Raw genomic sequence first — 17494 nt, 5'->3', positions numbered from 1 at the left:
GTATCACCCAATTACTTGGAACAACTTTTAATTATTTGGAGAGAGTGCCTTTAAGAAAATAGATTTTTTTGAAGGAAAAACCCTATGAGTACTAAAATTGATAATATTTAAAATTGAACACAGAACTTATCTAGAGTGTGAAAACCTCTACTTTCAGGATCTTTTGAAGAGATTATTCCTGCGAGGAAGTTGAAGAATTTTTACCCAGGGGTGGCGGAGCACAAGGATATTTCCAAGCTGGTCCTCCTGCTTTCTTCCTCTGTGAATTCCTTAAGAAAGGTGGCCCAGGAGGCCCTGCAGGACTTTGACAAGTACAAGGCTCTCTGGACAGAGGACCGAGACATGAAAGTGAAGGTGTATTTCTGCTACTTGGGATGTTGTTTGTGCTCTGTTGATCTCTTAATGCTTGACAGTGGTAACGACAGGAACTCATGAGCAGAGGCTCAGAACCCATAAGTAACAAGCACCTGACCGGTTGTGGCTGGTGGTAATTCTCCCAATTAATTGTTGGAGGCAATTAATAATAATGAGGCTCTGACAGATTTCACTGAATTCCCTTAAAAACTGAGTGCCCATTGTGTGCCAGGCACTGTCTAGAGGCCATGTATTCAAGTGTGTGTCACTTTTATTTAGACCTCGCTGACTGGGTCTAAATAGACCTAATTCAGGAGACTTAAGGAAACTTAAGAACTCTGAATAAAACTGGTTATTCACCATGGGGTGTGAAATTCCTTCACTCTCCAAGGACTACCAGGATATCCTGTTCTTTCCCAGGCCACTGGCCCCAGAACACATATAGTATACAAATGCATAAATAAATGCAAGTTTTTAATTTAGTGATTACAAGTATAAGATTGATACTGTTAAGAAAATAAATAAAAATTAACTGTTGCCTACTGCAGGAATTTTTGGCTAACAACCCTTCTCTGACTGAAATCAGATCAGAAATTCTGCACTATGCGACTTTTGAACAGGAGATTGATGAGTTGAAGCCTATTATTGTTGTAGGTGCACTTGAATTGCATACAGGTAATTAAATTTTTTTAAAAAATTTTTGAATTGTGATGTATTTGCATGTTCACATGAAATGCTATTTTAGAGCAAGCAGCTATGAAGTTACCTTGGTATCATGTTATAAATGTTAAATAATTCCAGACCATTCGTATTCTTCACATGCATGTACACATTGCGTAGGTGGATTCCTCAGCTCGCTATAGAACAACTAAAACAGCAGGTGACACTCTCTTAGGTTACTGTGAGGAGGGTGTACATGAGATAAAGGTCAAATCAGTTTGAAGTCCCTTGAGAAGTCCACCATCCTGGGATGATGTGACAATCATTTAAGTATGTGAGATACAACCCCGAGCTGACTATTGCTTACTATGGTAAGGGAGCACAGTGATGGTCAGGCACACTGTCCCCAGAGGACTGACCAATGGTCTCAGCATGGAGTTCAAGGATTATGGATCTAGGTTAAGCTCATCTGTAGAAGGATGCTCACCTACTCAGGTGAGACCTGTTGGTTGGTTGCTTGCTTTACTGGTGTGTTCCTTTGGATGAGCTGGCATTTAGGAAGGAGGCACCCTGAGTGACTTGCAGACCTCTGAGGTGAGTGGGTCTATGGTTTGAACTGGTCACTAAATGGTTAACCATGGTAACAGGACAATGAATCTTTCTTGACCGTGTGGGAAGACTTCATTGTCAGCTGATATTTATTTTACACCAAGTATCCACCTTCGGCAGCTTTTCAGATCTTCCCTCAGGTAGTCAACGTCCACTGTGGCCCTTGGGTTTGACTCCTCAGGTTACTCGACTACTTTAACCTCCATTTCCTCTGCTGGCGTTCGTGACAGTAGCCACTTCATTAAATGCCTTCTGTGAGACATGATCATAGTCCCTGGCCAACAGTGGGTGCTCAGTATATATTACATATTATATCTACCAAGAAAGGACTTCATCTGGGGAAGACTCATAAAGACTAGAGGGGCTTAATTAGCTGGAAACGAGGAGCTGTACGTTAGGGGCATTAATCACAAGACCTCCTACTGCAGCGTTTTGGAAACTGTGTGTACAGCAAATTTTAAAATTGCTAATTGTCTCCCCATCATGGTTGATGCTGTGATCCTTAATATGAAAAACAGTCGTAGCCGCAGTGCTATGGTGGACCAGGGTGCTTGTTTCTGGACAGAGGAAACTAAACAGTGGAAAGGTGACACTTGCTATAAAGAAAGGGGAGGGGGGCTGAATTCCTGGGCCTGAGGAGTGAGAAAAGAGGCCATGACGGGGGTCTGAGGTAGGATCTCACCCCTCTGCTGTTGAGAGTTGGGGGTGGGGGGACTGTGTTTCAAACTCAGCAGAGCTGGGGAGGAGCAGGGAGGAATGGCTGAGGATTGAGAAGGTAGATTCCAGCTGTTGGGGTTTCAAGAAACAGCACTCCACTTGAACTATGTAAAGGAAAAAAGCATGTCTCCTGGAGTCCAAGATGCAGCTGGACCTTCAGAACTGGCCAGGCCAGGACCAGGGCCAGTAGAGGAAGTTGAGGAGTATCCCTCTGCCCCTCATTTCTTTTTCCCTCTAACTTTTTCTGTTTCCCAGACCATGTGGCCCCTTCTCCATTCTCTTTCCAAACTCTCAAGAAGGGTCTCTGATTGGTCCATCATAGGTCAGGATTGGCCTGGGACCATCAGCCAGGGTGCAGGGTATACAAATGCTCTCTCCAGGTAGATGAGGTGGGGAGCAGAATAACACGAAAACTGGTCCTTGGCTTGGCAGGCTGAAGGATAGATTTCAGTCCACTGAGAGGGGTTACCTAGAGGAGAATGGGGAATGAGTGAGGGCTGCTAATGGGGTATTTTCCCCCCACATGCCTCTTTCCCATGCACAGCTGAGCATCCTCCATGGGAACAGGAATTAAGTCTTCACTAACCTGCCAGCGCATCTGATTTGGACTAACCACATTTCAGATGTTCAATAGCCACATGTGATTGGTGACTAGTGAATGGGACAGTGCAGTACAGAAGCTCAGATCACACACACAGTGGGTTGTTTCAGAATGCCAATTATATTCTATTTTAATCTTTTTGGTCTTCATCAGAGCCAATGAAATTAGCCTTATCAATTGAGGCTAAGGCATGGAAGATGTTACTCTGCAGATATTTGAATGAAGAATACAAAAAGAAAATGTCAGACATGATAGCATTTATCAATGAATACTTGAAAAAGTTATCTAGACCTATTCGTGATTTAGATGATGTCAGATTTGCAATGGAAGCCTTGTCTGCTATCCGGGATAATGAAATCCAAATGGACATGACTTTGGGACCCATTGAAGTAAGAAACTATTGCATTTTCCTTTCTTGAAATGCCTTTTTTTTCCCAAATAGAAAAATACTAGAAAGGAGACTTTGTTAATATTCTTTATCTATGAAGTATCTTTCCGGATGTTGATGTCTTTAGGGAAGTTTCAACAATTATTAACAATCAGTTGTATTTAAAGGAATATAAATATATTAATAATGCTGTTCTGTGCTAGACAGCTATCAATAATTCTGCACTAATATTTCATGGAAAAGGATAGCTGCACCCCTCCCATATAATCCCAGTATGTTAGGCAAGTTTTCCAAATATCTTTGGCTTTCCTTAGAAACCAGTTTTAGGTCTCACTCATGGCAGTGACATACCACAAGCAGTGTACTGGGAGCAGCTCACCTAGGCTCAATAATAAACTGTTGGAACTTAGATCAAGAAAGGATGATTTTAGAAAAATGCACTGTCTTAGTTTGTTGTTGCTGCTATAACAAATCACCGATTATAAATTCTAAATGGTATAAAATGACACAAACTTACTCTCTTATAGTTCTACAGACCAAAAGTACAAATATGGGTCTTATGGGGCTAAAATTCATATGACAGCAAGACCATTTTCCTTCTGGAGTCTCTAGGGGAGGGTTCCTTCCTTGTCTTTTCTGCTTGTAGAGGCTGCCCACACTCCTTGGCTCACTCCCTCCCCTGTACCTGGGGAATTATCTTGTGTAACACTGGGATAAGGTCAAGGGGAGAGACAGACATTAACTCTAGGGATATTTTATTTATTTATTTTTGTGGTGCTGGGGATTGAACCCAGAGCCTTGTGCGTGCAAAGCAAGCTCTCTACCAACTGAGCTATATCCCCAGCCCTGTAGGGATATTTTAAAGGATATCCCAGTGTGATCTGCCTATGTTTCCACCAGAATCACATAAGTGCTTAATAAATGCAGATTTTAGAGCTTGTGATCTGGAGTCATTGTGTGGTGGGCAGGGAGAATAAAAATGTGCTTTTTCTACATCTTTACTTTTGAAAACCATTCTTGTAGAATTTTCTGTCTCCTAAGATGTAGGAGTGTTTCTAGAAGGCATCTGAATTGTTTGGCAATTGCTTCCCCTTGTGGTGTTTCTGAACTCACCTCTACTCTGCAGGAAGCCTACGGTATTTTAAACAGATTTGAAGTTGAAGTAACCAAGGAAGAGTCAGAAGCTGTTGATACCTTGAGATATTCTTTCAACAAATTGCAGAGCAAAGCTGTAAGTATAAATTTAATTATTATTTTAAAGTCACTATTTAAAAAATATTTCATACTTTAAAAACATAATTGTTTTGTTTTATTTCTTTTTGATACCAAGAATTGAACACAGGGGTGCTTAACCACTGTGCAACATCCCCAGCCCTTTTTTATTTTTTATTTTAAGACAGAGTGTGGCTGAGTTGCTTAGGACCTCAGTAAGTTGCTGAGGCTGGCTTTCAACTCACAATCCTCTGCCTCAGCCTCCCAAGCCACTGGGATTACAGGCATGCACCACTGTGCCCAGCTACTTAATTGTTTAAATTAACATTTTCATTGAGAAATAATCCAATGCCATATATAGAGTTTACTGTTATGAAATAGACAATTCGGTGGTTTTTATTTTATTCACAAACTTTCATAACCACCATCATTATCTAATTTTAGAACATTTTCATCACCCCAGAAGAAACTCTGTACCCATTAGCAGTCACTCCCCTTCTCCCTCTTACCCCAGCCCTGGAAACTACTAATTCACTTTCTATCTCTGTGGATATACCTTTTGTGGTTCTGAACATTTAATATAGATGGAACTATACAACATGTAGTGTTTTGTGACTGGCTTTTCACTTGCATAAATTTTCAAGAGTTCATACATATTGTTCCATGTGCCAGTACTTCATTTCTCTTTCTCTCTCCCTCCCTTCATTCCTCCCTCCCTTCCTTCCTTCCTTTTTTTCTTTCTTTCTTCCTCTCCCCCAACCTCTTTCTTTCTTTCTTTCTTTTGTGGCAGTACTAGGAATCGACCCATGGCCTCACATATGCTAGGCAAGTGCTGTGCCATGGAGCTATAGCTCCAGCCCTCCAGTACTTCATTTCTCAATGGCTAATGATATTAGGCATCTTTTTACAAGGCCCTTTTATTGGCCATTTTTTGTATCTTCTTTGGAAAAATTGCAAATTTAAGTCTTTTACTTGTTTAAAATGGGGTTGAACTTTTTAATTAATTAATTAATAATTATTAATTCATTTGTTTATTTATTGTTTGGTGCTGGGGATTGAACCTAGGGCCTCACACGTGGTAGGCAAGTCCTCTATCACTGACCTATATTTTGTTTTGAGACAAGGTCTTGCCAAGTTGCCTAGGCTGGCCTCAAACTCAGCAATCCTCCTGCCTTAGCCTCCTGAGAAGCTGAGATTACAGCTTGTGCTCTTATTAATTGAGCTGTAAGAGTTCTTTATGAATTTTGGATACAAGTCCATTATCAGATGTATGATTTGCAAATATTTTCTCTCATTCTTTGGGTTATCATTTAATTTTCTTGGTGATGTCTTTCAAAGCACATACATTAAAAAAAATTTTTTTTTACTTGTAAGTGGACACAATACCTTTATTTTACTTATTTTTATGTGGTGCTAAGGATCGAACTCAGTGCCTCCCACATGCTAGGTGAGTGCTCTACTGCTGAGCCACAACTCCAGGCCCAGCACATACATTTTAAATTTTGATGAAGTCCAGTTTACCTATTGTTGCTGTTGCCTGTGTTTTGGTATTGTGTCTAGAAAACTGTGGCCCAACTAGGATTTAAAGATTTTGTGTTTTATTATAATAATTTCATAATTTTAGATTTTCCATTTATGTCTCTGATTCCTTCTGAGTTAATTTTTATATATGGTGTAAGGTTATCCAGTTGTCTCAACATTGCTCTTCACCAACGAATTATCCTGACACCCTTGTTGGAAATCAACTGCCCATTAATGGAAGGGCTTATTTCAGACTTAGCTTTATTTTGTTTCTATATGTCTCTCCTTACGCCAGTACAATACTGTCTTGGTTACGGTAGCTTTGTGCTAAGCTTTTTTTTTTTTTTTTTTAAGCTGTATAAAATACACATAACATAAAATTTACCATCTTATACTTTACCATCTCCATTTTCCTCCTCCCCTACGCTCTGACAACCAACATTTTACTTTCTATCTTTATCATTTTATTTCCCTGTCTACCCCACAGAAGTGAAATTATAATATTTGTCTTTTTGTGAAAGGCTTACGTCACTTGGCACCCTGTCCTTAACATTTGTCTGTTGTAGCAGGTGTCAGAATGTCTTTCCTTTTAAGGCTGAATAACCCATTTCATGCATATATATCACATTTTGTTTATCCGATAAAGGAGACTGGACTTGCTTCCTCCTTTTGGCCATTGTGAATAGCACTGCTGTGAACACCTGGGTATGTCTTTGAGACCCTGCTTTCAGTTCTTTGGGATACACACCCAGAAGTGAAATTGCTGGATCATATAGTAATTCTATTTTTAATTTTTGAGGAACTGTCAGTGTTTTCTGTAGTGACTTCACCATTTTACATTGCCACAAATAGTGACAATGTAAAGGTTTTAATTTCTTACCAATGTTTGTTATTTCCTATTTCCTTGACAGGAGACATCCTGATGGGTGAGGTGTATCACATTTTGGTTTAGATTTGCATTTCCCTAATGATAAGTGATATTGAACATTTTTTTTTCATATGCTTGTTGGCCATGTATATATAGTCTTTGGGGAAATGACTATTCAAATCTTTGGCCCATTTTAAAATCAGGGTGCTTGTCTTTTTGTTGATGAGTTGTAGGAGCTCTTTATATATTCTGGATATTAACTGCCTAAAAGAGATGATTTGCAAATATTTCCTCTCATTTCCTATTTTGCCTGTTCACTCTGTTGCTTGTGCCTTTAAAATCCTTTTAATTTCTACAATACTGATAATGATGTCCCCTTTTTCATTGCTAATGTTAGTAATATGAGTCTCCTTTCCTTTATTCTTGGTTAGTCTAGGTAAACATTTGATAGTTTTGTTGATCTTTTCCAAAAAGAACCTTTGATTTGTTGATTTTTCTCTCTCTTTTAAAAAATTCTCTATGGTCTTTATTTGTTCTCTAGTTTTTATTATTTCTTCCTTCTGCTTGCTTTGGGATTAGTTTGTTCATTGTCTAGTTCCTTAGGGTGGATAATTAGGTTTTCTGATTTGAGATAATTGTCTTTTTTTTTCTTTTTAATGTAGACATTTACAGCTATAAATTTCTGTAAGCATTTCTGAGGTTGGTAAAAATTACACGCCATTGGTTAAACGTTGAAAGTGAACTCTGCATTTTTTAATTATGCTGAGAAGTTTCATTGAATATCAAATAAATTGGATGCTGGTGTAAAATTTCTCATTTATGCAAAGTTTTGTCACTGATATTGAAGCAAGACATAGTAGCAAGGACACAGAACTGAAATTGGGGTCATAGTGATTGCAGCTGTGCCACCAACCAAATGGATGATCTAATGCAAGTTAATGACCTTTGTTATTCAATTTCTTTATGTGGTCATTTAGAATATTCATATTTTTTATATGTGGTTGTAAGGCTCACTTGAAGTAGTGCATATAAAATACTCATATTTATTTAAATACATATTCAGTATTGACTAATTGCTTGCTTTGAAAAATGCTTGCTGGCAAGTGAGCCATAGAAAGGAAACAGGGAACTCCCCACTGAGATTTAATGAAAGCCAGTCTGCTGCTGCTGGGATCACTTGGTTGATTCTTCCATCTTTTTGACTCTTGGCGTTAAAGCCCCTGGCCTATCCTTTAGTAGAGATACACTGTTCCATACTACACTCATCATTAAACTGAATGTAGTGTATGTTCCAACCTATATATAAATGATGATTTTGAGAGTGGTTAAGAACAGGGTCCCAGGAGCTACACTACTGGGTTTTGAATCTTGACCTTGCCTCTTACGGTGCTGGGATCTTGGGAGAGCTACTTAGCATCTCTGTGCCACAGTTTTCTCACCTGAAAAAACGGATATAATATTAGCATGGTAGAATTCACTGCCAGGATTGTTGCCAGGATTGAATGAGTTAATGTGAAGGATATTTGTAATGTTTTTTATACGTAAAGTAATACCACTTTCTTTGAGGAAATTGCTCCAAGCTCTGCAGCCTTGTGAACCTACTAGAAATTGCTAATCCCAGTTGTTGGTGTGGCTGTAGAGATAGCATGTGACCTAGACTGGGTCTGTCATAGTGACCCTTTTCGTGGCCACAGCGATGGCCTGAGCTAGGTCAGAGAGCTTTTTCCAGTTACCAATTTCAGAGAAAAATGACTTAGCCTCTTGGATGGCAAATGAGAATAATTTGAATCTCCTGTAGGCACACATGGGCTGTTGATATATTTTATTACAAGAGAACAGAGACATCCCTGTTCCTACAGGACACCTGTGAGAAAAGACACTTGCAGTTTTTTAAGAATTTAAAAGAATTGCAGTTTTCCTTTTTAAGATGTGACTTTTACTCTCATGTCAAATATTCTTTTTCGTTCCAGGTGTCTGTACAAGATGAACTAGTTCAAGTGCAGCCAAACTTTAAAAGTAATCTACTTGAGGCTGTGGAAGTTTTTCGTGAAGATGTAGCAAACTTTTCAGAATCTTATGAGCAGGTAATTTAAAAATTAGCTGTGCTGGGTGTTAAAATGTTCTGTGATATGTTTGTCTGAAATGAACGGGATGAACCCTGAGAAATAGGTCTATTGTATTTAAACAGTGATATTTGTATATTGATAGCAGTCTGAAAAAGAGGATGGTTATTCCTTTAAGCATGTTTTCCAGAGAAAGAAAGCAGATCTGACAGTTACAAGGAGGAAACCACACTGGAGATTGTGGAAGGAATCTGGTTTTGCTCTTTATTAGGGCTGGAATTCTTGGAGATTTCCATGTAGATCTATTACCAGGTGGGAAGGCTATCAGAGACTATAAACACTGCAGTGCACAGGGCATTATGCCACCTCACTTTGCATTGTCACTAACTCTTAATAAAACCAGAAGGTCACTGAAGATGAGAAATCAATGCCATTCCTGGCCAGTCCCATAGACTGCTCAATCTCATATTCTGAATGATAATGTGGACTTCCTTAAAGTTGAACTAAAAAGTTGGTTATAGTTTTTATTCCACTTCTTTTAGTGGTCACAAATGGATCTGAATGCAAAAAAAAAAAAAAAAAAGATTTAAACCCTCAGTGCTACTTAACATAACACCTTTTTAGTAACACGCACTAAACTTAATCTCTTTTAGTTGGATTAGTCAACATTGATTGATCCTGCCATTCTATTGTTAAAAATATTAAAATGGAGACCAGGTCACAAGAATCTCTGAGCACACAAAAACCATTGGGCATCATAAGTGACCTTAACCTTGGTTGCTTTGCAAACCCAAGGGAAACTCAACCTGAACTATTTCTTATAAATGTCTCTATTAAAGAAGAGCAAAACTTAAGCTGAACCAATGAGAAGTTTATAATTATGAATTTATAATTATGTAAATAGGGAATTTCCAGCAGGTGGACTAAGGGAAGCAACCAATCAGACAATTTCTTGCTATTATTCCATATTCACTCTAGAAAAGCTCCTCCCTTAACTGCAGCGGGGCCCCTTCTGGTTTGGAATTGCCTGATTCACGAAACAAACAAACACTTTAAAATTTTTTATGCCTCAGTTTACCTTTTAAACACTATTATATTGGTTTATCATTTAGCATTTCTACAACATTCATGATTGTACAGACCACATGGATATCCTCAGTACTCTTCATTTTCCCATAGAGAATCTTCTTTGTTATTTAATCTGTCACTGCATAAGTAGTTGTTTCATTTCTTTGCCTTTTTGGGAAACTGTTTTTGGGGGATTGTTTTGCAAATGTGTACTGGTTCCTGGCCACCAGAGACTGCCTTCCACTTCTTCCACGTATTCAACCTCTACGTGTCTCAGTTTCCATATTTGGCTGAACGTTTAGTACAAGGGGCTGTTCTCAGGATTCCACATTGATTTGAAAAAATAGCTTTAATTAGTCACACATGACAGTAGAATTTACTCACTTTGGTATATCATACATAGATGGGTATAATTTCTTATTTTTCTGATTGTCCATGTTATAGAATCACATTGGTCATACAGTCATATATATACATAACTGTGTTAGTTATTCTAATGAACCACACATCATCATTTATCATCCTAAGTGAAACTCAGCAGAGTTCTTGTGGTACACACTTCATATAGGATGTGTTTCTAGTTTTCCTCATCTTTTATTCACTGTGTGAAGGACCTTTAAAAATGAAAAGAGGCTGAAATAATGAAATGTTCTGAAATGGAAAGTGGTCATGGTTGCACAACTCCGAATGCACTAAAAACCATTGAATTGTACACTTTGTGAGTGGGTGAATGGTTTAATATGTGAATTATATCTCAATAAAGCTGTTAGAAAAAAATGAATAAAAATTTCAAGTACAGGACAAAATTAGACCATTTAAATGAAAAATAATGCTTATTTATTTAAAAGAAAAGACTAGCTGGATCTGGTGAATAGACCAATGATCTTATTAAGAATGAGAATGGAGATTATATTATTTCTCATAGGAAGGACCCATGGTTCCAAATATACCACCCCAAGAAGCCAGCAACAGGCTACAGATATTTCAGGTAAAACCACACTTATTTGTTACATTGACAGAGTGTTCTTTTTAAAGATGATTGTAGGGGGAAATTTATGTTTTATCTTTTCATAGGAAAGTTAATGTTCAAAGTACATTCAGATTTTAATTATACCATAATCTTCTAAAGGATGTGATTCATCCCTTCTCTATGATCCTTGAGACTCTTCTCCACAGAATTTCTCTCTGTATTTTTAGAAAATGAAACTCTGAAAGTGAACTTAGTAATATTTTATTCTACTTCCAAGAATCTCATTTGATAAATTAACTGATAAAATTATAGCATAATAAAATGTATCAGCATAAGGTTTTAAAGACTAGCAAGTGGGTTTCCCATCTTCCCCTCACTCCATTGTCTGGCTTCCTTTTATAGCCATGCCTTTCAACTCTCCTGCTCAGGACAGCGTGGTAGTCATTGGATCAGTCCAACCCATCACTCTGTTTTTTTGCACTCAGATTGCTGAGCACATCTCAAGAAAAACAACACGCCCATTTGGACTATTGTTTTGAAAATTCATAGATTCTTCTGTAAATTAGCCAGTCTGGAGCATCAGGCAATTCTCTTGTTGTTGTTGTTGGTACCAGGGATTGGAACCAGGGATGCTTAACCTCTGAGCCACATCCCCAGCCCTTTCTATATTTTATTTAGAGACAGGGCTCACTGAGTTACTTGGGGCCTTGCCAAGTTGCTGAGGATGGCTTTGAACTCCTGATCCTCCTGCCTCAACTTCCCAAGCCACTTGGATTACAGGTGTGCACCACTGTGCCAGGCCAATTCTGTTTTTTTTGTTCCATTTTTTTTTCTGTTTTCTACTGTGACTGAACAACACCTTTATGTTCGTTCTCTTTACATTCCCAATCCCACTTGCATTCTCAGTAATTTGAAAAACATTAGCAATTTACTGGCTCCTGTGTGGCTTTGTCAATAGAAATTTGATGAAGAAATGGTTCTTACCTCTAAACTGCTAAGATCTGATAGATAGTAAGCTAGAGGTAATTCCCAAACTATATGATGAACATTATAATCTAGTTATGAGAATTTGTGTTATGGAAACAGGGCTAAGGGGCTCCCAGCTCAGGTGGGGAATATTGGGGCAGAGAGAGAAGACTTCTTGGAAGAGAAGGTATCTAAACTACATCTTGAAGGACTAATTAGAAAGAGGACAATCCAGTGAGGCAGAATTTGCAGCTTGAACATAAGCCCAGCAGTGAAGAGACTGGGAGTGAGCAGGGACCAGTGAGCAGAGAGGGTTAGGGAGATGTTGACCCTGGTAACTGAAACCTGGAAAGAGAAACTGCACATAAGTTGGGGGCGGTGGTGGAGTGGGGTGGGGGTGCCATTCTGTACCATTTATGTAAAATGCACATATCCTGCTAACCGGTGAATTACTTCTATTTGCATTTATGCTTTGAATAATGTTAATGTTTAACATTCCAAATATATAACCAAATTCAAATTTGAAAGAAAAAAATCGAAATATGAGTATTGACTTTGCTGATTTAAATTGTTAGAATTATTTCAAATAGTGTTAAAATTGATTCTTTGGTTTTACAGACTGTTGCATGAAGAGAAAACAGGTTGAATGGATTATACTAGTACTTTTTACTTTTTCCTGATGGTACTGGGGATTGAACTCAGGAATATTCTACTACTGAACTCATCTCCATCGTCCCCTCCATTTTTTCTTTTTTTGTTGTTGAGACAGGGTTTCACTAAGTTGCCCAGGCTGGCCTTAGAACTTGTGATCCTCTTATCTCAGTTTCCTGAGTAGCTGGGATTACAAGCATGTGCTACCTGAGCCAAGCACCCCTTACTCATTTTTAACCCTGCAAGAGTAAGAGATCACCAGTCTTTTTTTTTTTTTTTTTAAGTGACCAGTACATCAGCCTTTATCACGGATTTTCAGGTGTCTATATTAGAACTTGAAATATAGATCTCCTGGAGACCACTTAATTTGTTAAAGAAAGAAATTTATAAAATGGATGCTTTTAGAATGTTTGAAAGCTAACTTTCCTAAATGCTCAACTTTCCTCTTGTAGCCTGGTGAAGTATGATTTTGCTTCACCAATCCTTGTTTCATAGACACTACTAAATAAACCTCAACCTATCTTTTAGCTCAATTATGATAAAGTTTACTTTAATGGGATCTGAATTAATTACATTTTAGTACAAATTTAGCAATCTTTGTTATAGGCCAATTTTGATGATCTGTGGAGGAAATTTGTCACGTATTCATCAGGTGAACAACTTTTTGGATTGCCTGTGACTGACTATGAGGTTTTACACAAAACCAGGTAAGTTTAGAAAATGTTCAAGTCTTACATACTTTCATTTAGTATTTAAATAATTAAATACTTCCTGTTAGAAGAGTCACATCACTGACAAATCCTTTATCATGTGGAGAACAACATGACTTGGAACACTCCTAAATATTCCTTGTCCTTACTCCTTTTTTTTTTTTTGGTACTAGGGATTGAACTCAGGGGTGCTTAATCACTGAGCCATATCCCATCCCTTTTTGCATTTTTTCTTTTGAGACACTAAGTTGCTGATGACCTCAATGAGGTGCTGAGGCTGGCCTTGAACTCAAGATCCTCCTGCCTCAGCTTCCCAAGCTGCTGGGATTATAGGCATGTGCCACCACATCCAGCTTGGCCCCATAATTCTTGACCTGTTAGACACACAGTGTTCATGTACAGAAGAAGTTATAAGGAAGTAGAAATAGATTGCAGAAATTCTAGGCATGCATGGCCTAAAGTTAGTTTATTCTTTACTTTTTTTTTTTTACTAGTTGTGAACAATGTAAGTAATTATGTAGAAGTGTTGCAATTTTGAATAATTTTAGTTTATTTACGGGAATAACCTTCCTCAATTCTTTTACCCTTACTGCACTTACACTAATGTGCTCTTTCCCACAATGGAGGTGTAGAATTTATTGAAATCAATGGTGGAAGAATTTAGTTGATTTTAAACAATAGATCTAGGATGTAAACAAGTATATTTTTAATAGAACTTTAAATATACCTTTCCTCAAAAGGGACATTAAAGCAGTGCTATTAACTTATTACAGACTTGACTTTAGAAAAGAGCTTAATGTTAGTCATAGCATAAAAATTTCACCATAAAATAGGCATGAAATTTTCTGAAGATAAATGTGTTAGCTGTATAGAGTAGATGGTCTGCATTCTCTCTCTAAAACAGTTGATCTTCAAATTTAACCCCTTAACCAACTGTATGAGAATTGCAGATGGCTGATATTATTCAATTGGGGTCTCTGGGATTGGGTCCTGGGAAGTTTGTGCGTTTACACCTTCTCTAGGGGATTCTAGGCATCCTCAGTGTGAGGTTCAGTGTGCTAACCTTCAGTGTAACAAGAAAAATAATCATCACCACTTAACCGTCTGGACCAATGGATCACTTTTTATTTTGGTATTTTAAAATAATTGCATAAATAATTTATAGAAGTCAGAATAATAGGATGATAAAAAGACACTTTTAGTAGAGAATTTAATAAGATCTTAAGCACAGTGAACCCAAACTTGTGCTCCATGATGTCCTGGTTTGAAGATAAACACAAAGCAGAGGCCATCATTTAAATACAGCTAGCTCTCATGCATGAACATGGGCAAATCCAGCGGTAAACACTGATTCGAGCTTTTACCTCCATCTCCCATGGATCTCTCGCTGAGCATTCCTTCTGATTTTTCTAACACTTGCAGTGTTCAAACTCAAGACTGTTGAAAACTCAGACATTTGTAATTTTGTTGAAGTGAGGGCTGTCTCCTTCTTTGCACTATAAATACAAACTACTTTTAAATTTGAATGATAAACTTAATGAACATTTTCATTTCTACTTCATCTATTTCCTTTGAATATACTTCTGCCTTCAACACTTGTCCACTTATGAAATGTATCAGATGAAACTACACAAGCATCATCAATAATGAGAAAACACTGTTAAACTTATCTCCTTTACAAAATGGGATGGTCCAGTTCTTGTTGCTTGGTGAGGTCCTTGCCCATGATACAATTTGTTGTTCAGTCCTAAATTATGGAATTTCCTAAAACTCATCTGGGTTATCATCCTCTGAAGACTCATAGTCTGAGATGTCACTTATGCAATTAATTTCACGCTCAAAATTAGAGTATAAGTGTGCTTTCTGCCCCTTTTTCCTTAATGATTTGGAAACATATTTTTTTGTCAAATTCTTCTGTTTGATGCTTTAGGAAGAAAATGGGAAACTGAATTCTTAGCCATATTAAGAAAAAGCTAAGCAAGCAAAAGACTACAAGAATGTTGTCTCCGGAGTTCTGTTTTTGTGCTTTTTTGAAAGATGATGTAGCACTTTGAGAAACAGGACAAGAAACCCGAAGAATGATGCGATAGTGATTTAAACACTATTGCATCATCATTTGGGAGATTTCATCATTATTATTATTTTAGTCATGTTTAGCATAGTTGGGAATAACTAGTGAGTAATAATGAATTAACTCGTAGGTTTATGAGAAAAAAGTAAATGAAAAGAATTGGAAAAATAAGATTGTAGTGTGTAGTTTTAGATTTATAAAAGGATCCCAATTTTTCCTGTACAAATTTACCAAATCATTTGTTAATATCAAATAATGGTATTATTTTGAACATTTGAACTTGACCTATTATTATTTTTATTTACAGTACAAGGCAAGACATGCTAGGCCAGAGCTCTACCACTGAGCTACATCCTGGCCTTTAAACTTGACATTATATATAGAACTTTAACAAAAAATTTGAGCTGAAAGCTTAGAGAGTTGTATGCATTTCTTGTCTAAGAGACATTAAGCACATAATTTTGATTGTATGAACTCTGCGCATCCATGATGACTTAATTATTTTGTTCCCCAGAAAAGAACTCAACTTGCTGCAGAAGCTATACGGACTATATGACACTGTCATGAGTAGTATTAGTGGTTATTATGAGATACTTTGGGGAGATGTAGATATTGAAAAAATCAATGCAGAGCTGCAGGAATTTCAAAACAGGTGAGCTCCAGTTGAATTAGCTTGTCTTTTTATTGTGCTTATCTCCTTAGTCTCCTATGGATATTTCCCAGACTCACTTCTTTCCTGTGTGTACATAACACCTTTCTCAAAGAAATGCACAGATGATGAAGTTTTTTTCTCTTTCTTTCTAAAAGGTGTCGTAAGCTTCCCAAAGGACTTAAAGATTGGCAAGCTTATTTGGATCTGAAAAAAAGAATTGATGATTTCAGTGAGTCATGTCCACTGCTAGAAATGATGACCAATAAGGCGATGAAACTGAGGCACTGGGACCGGATCTCTGAGTTAACTGGAACCCCATTTGATGTGGAATCTGATTCTTTTTGTCTTAGAAATATCATGGAAGCACCACTCCTCAAAAATAAGGATGACATTGAGGTACATAAGAACAGAAGTTCTTACCAATATGGTCCTTAAAGAATGGCTTTCTTTTCTGAGAATTGTACAAGTAGACATTTTATTTGATTTTTTATTTAGTTTAATACATAATCATTGTAAGAATTTATGGGGCACAGTGTGATCTTTCAGTACATGTTTGCAATATGTAATGATACAATCAGGGTAATTAGCATTTCCATCTCCTCTTCTGATTCTTTGGAAAACATGTAATGGGTTGCTGTGAAGTAGTCACCCTGTTGTGCTGTAGAATGAAACTTATTCCTCCTATCCAGCTGTGTTTTGGCACCTGTTACCCATCGTCCTCCTATTCCCCTCTGTAGCCAGTAGTAATTAATCCCTGTTCTACTCTGTTTTTTTTTTTAAGCTTTGACATGAGAGAGAACATGTGGTATTTGTCTTGCTGCATCTGGCTCACGGAGGTTTTTGAATTCTTGAGTAGCTTTGGCCCTTATAGCAAGAGGGTTTGAGCTTCTGTTAAGTACTCCATCAAAGTAACTTGTATCAGACATGTTTGTTATGCTTGCTGTGGAAAACTTGATAGCAAAATAGGCTTTGAGTTGTGTCATGTCTATAAAGCCAGTGTGAGTGTTTGAAAGTGTTAGCATAGAAAGGTGTCTGAGTTGGAACTATTGGAACTGTAGGTATGCTCTTGGACTTGTAAGAATAAAATAGTTATGAGGAGAGTTTTAGTAGCAAGGTTAATTATGAGATTTCTGGAGTATAGAGGTTCTGAAGTGCGGACAGTGGTTAGGATGCTTATGACAGGTAATGGTGTTGGAATGCTCTGCTAGAACAAGACGAGGAGCACATTCTGCACAAAAGCCAACGCGAGTTCTGATTCTCTTTCTGTTATTTATTTATTTATTTTTAAAGAGAGAGTGAGAGAGGAGAGAGAGAATTTTTAATATTTATTTTTTAGTTCTCTGTGGACACAACATCTTTGTTGGTATGTGGTGCTGAGGATCGAACCTGGGCCGCACGCATGCCAGGCGAGCG

The 17494-nt window shown here is 37.6% G+C and overlaps 1 protein-coding gene across 2 annotated transcripts in view; it reads left to right on the top strand.

Moving 5' to 3' along the window:
- Positions 1-17494, top strand: part of Dnah8 (dynein axonemal heavy chain 8) — a 286935-nt gene that overhangs the window by 92952 nt on the left and 176489 nt on the right. For both annotated transcript variants that reach the window (XM_005318733.5, XM_078020075.1), the window contains exons 24-32: positions 158-354; positions 903-1029; positions 3095-3330; positions 4456-4560; positions 8901-9014; positions 10987-11049; positions 13255-13355; positions 15944-16081; positions 16237-16477. In XM_005318733.5, coding sequence (XP_005318790.3) covers positions 158-354; positions 903-1029; positions 3095-3330; positions 4456-4560; positions 8901-9014; positions 10987-11049; positions 13255-13355; positions 15944-16081; positions 16237-16477 — 1322 coding nt within the window. The remainder of the gene's footprint in view (positions 1-157; positions 355-902; positions 1030-3094; positions 3331-4455; positions 4561-8900; positions 9015-10986; positions 11050-13254; positions 13356-15943; positions 16082-16236; positions 16478-17494) is intronic.

The sequence above is a fragment of the Ictidomys tridecemlineatus genome, chromosome 8, assembly GCF_052094955.1.
Source record: "Ictidomys tridecemlineatus isolate mIctTri1 chromosome 8, mIctTri1.hap1, whole genome shotgun sequence".
Lineage (NCBI taxonomy): Eukaryota > Metazoa > Chordata > Mammalia > Rodentia > Sciuridae > Ictidomys > Ictidomys tridecemlineatus.
This window is presented reverse-complemented; position numbering and strand designations above follow the sequence as displayed.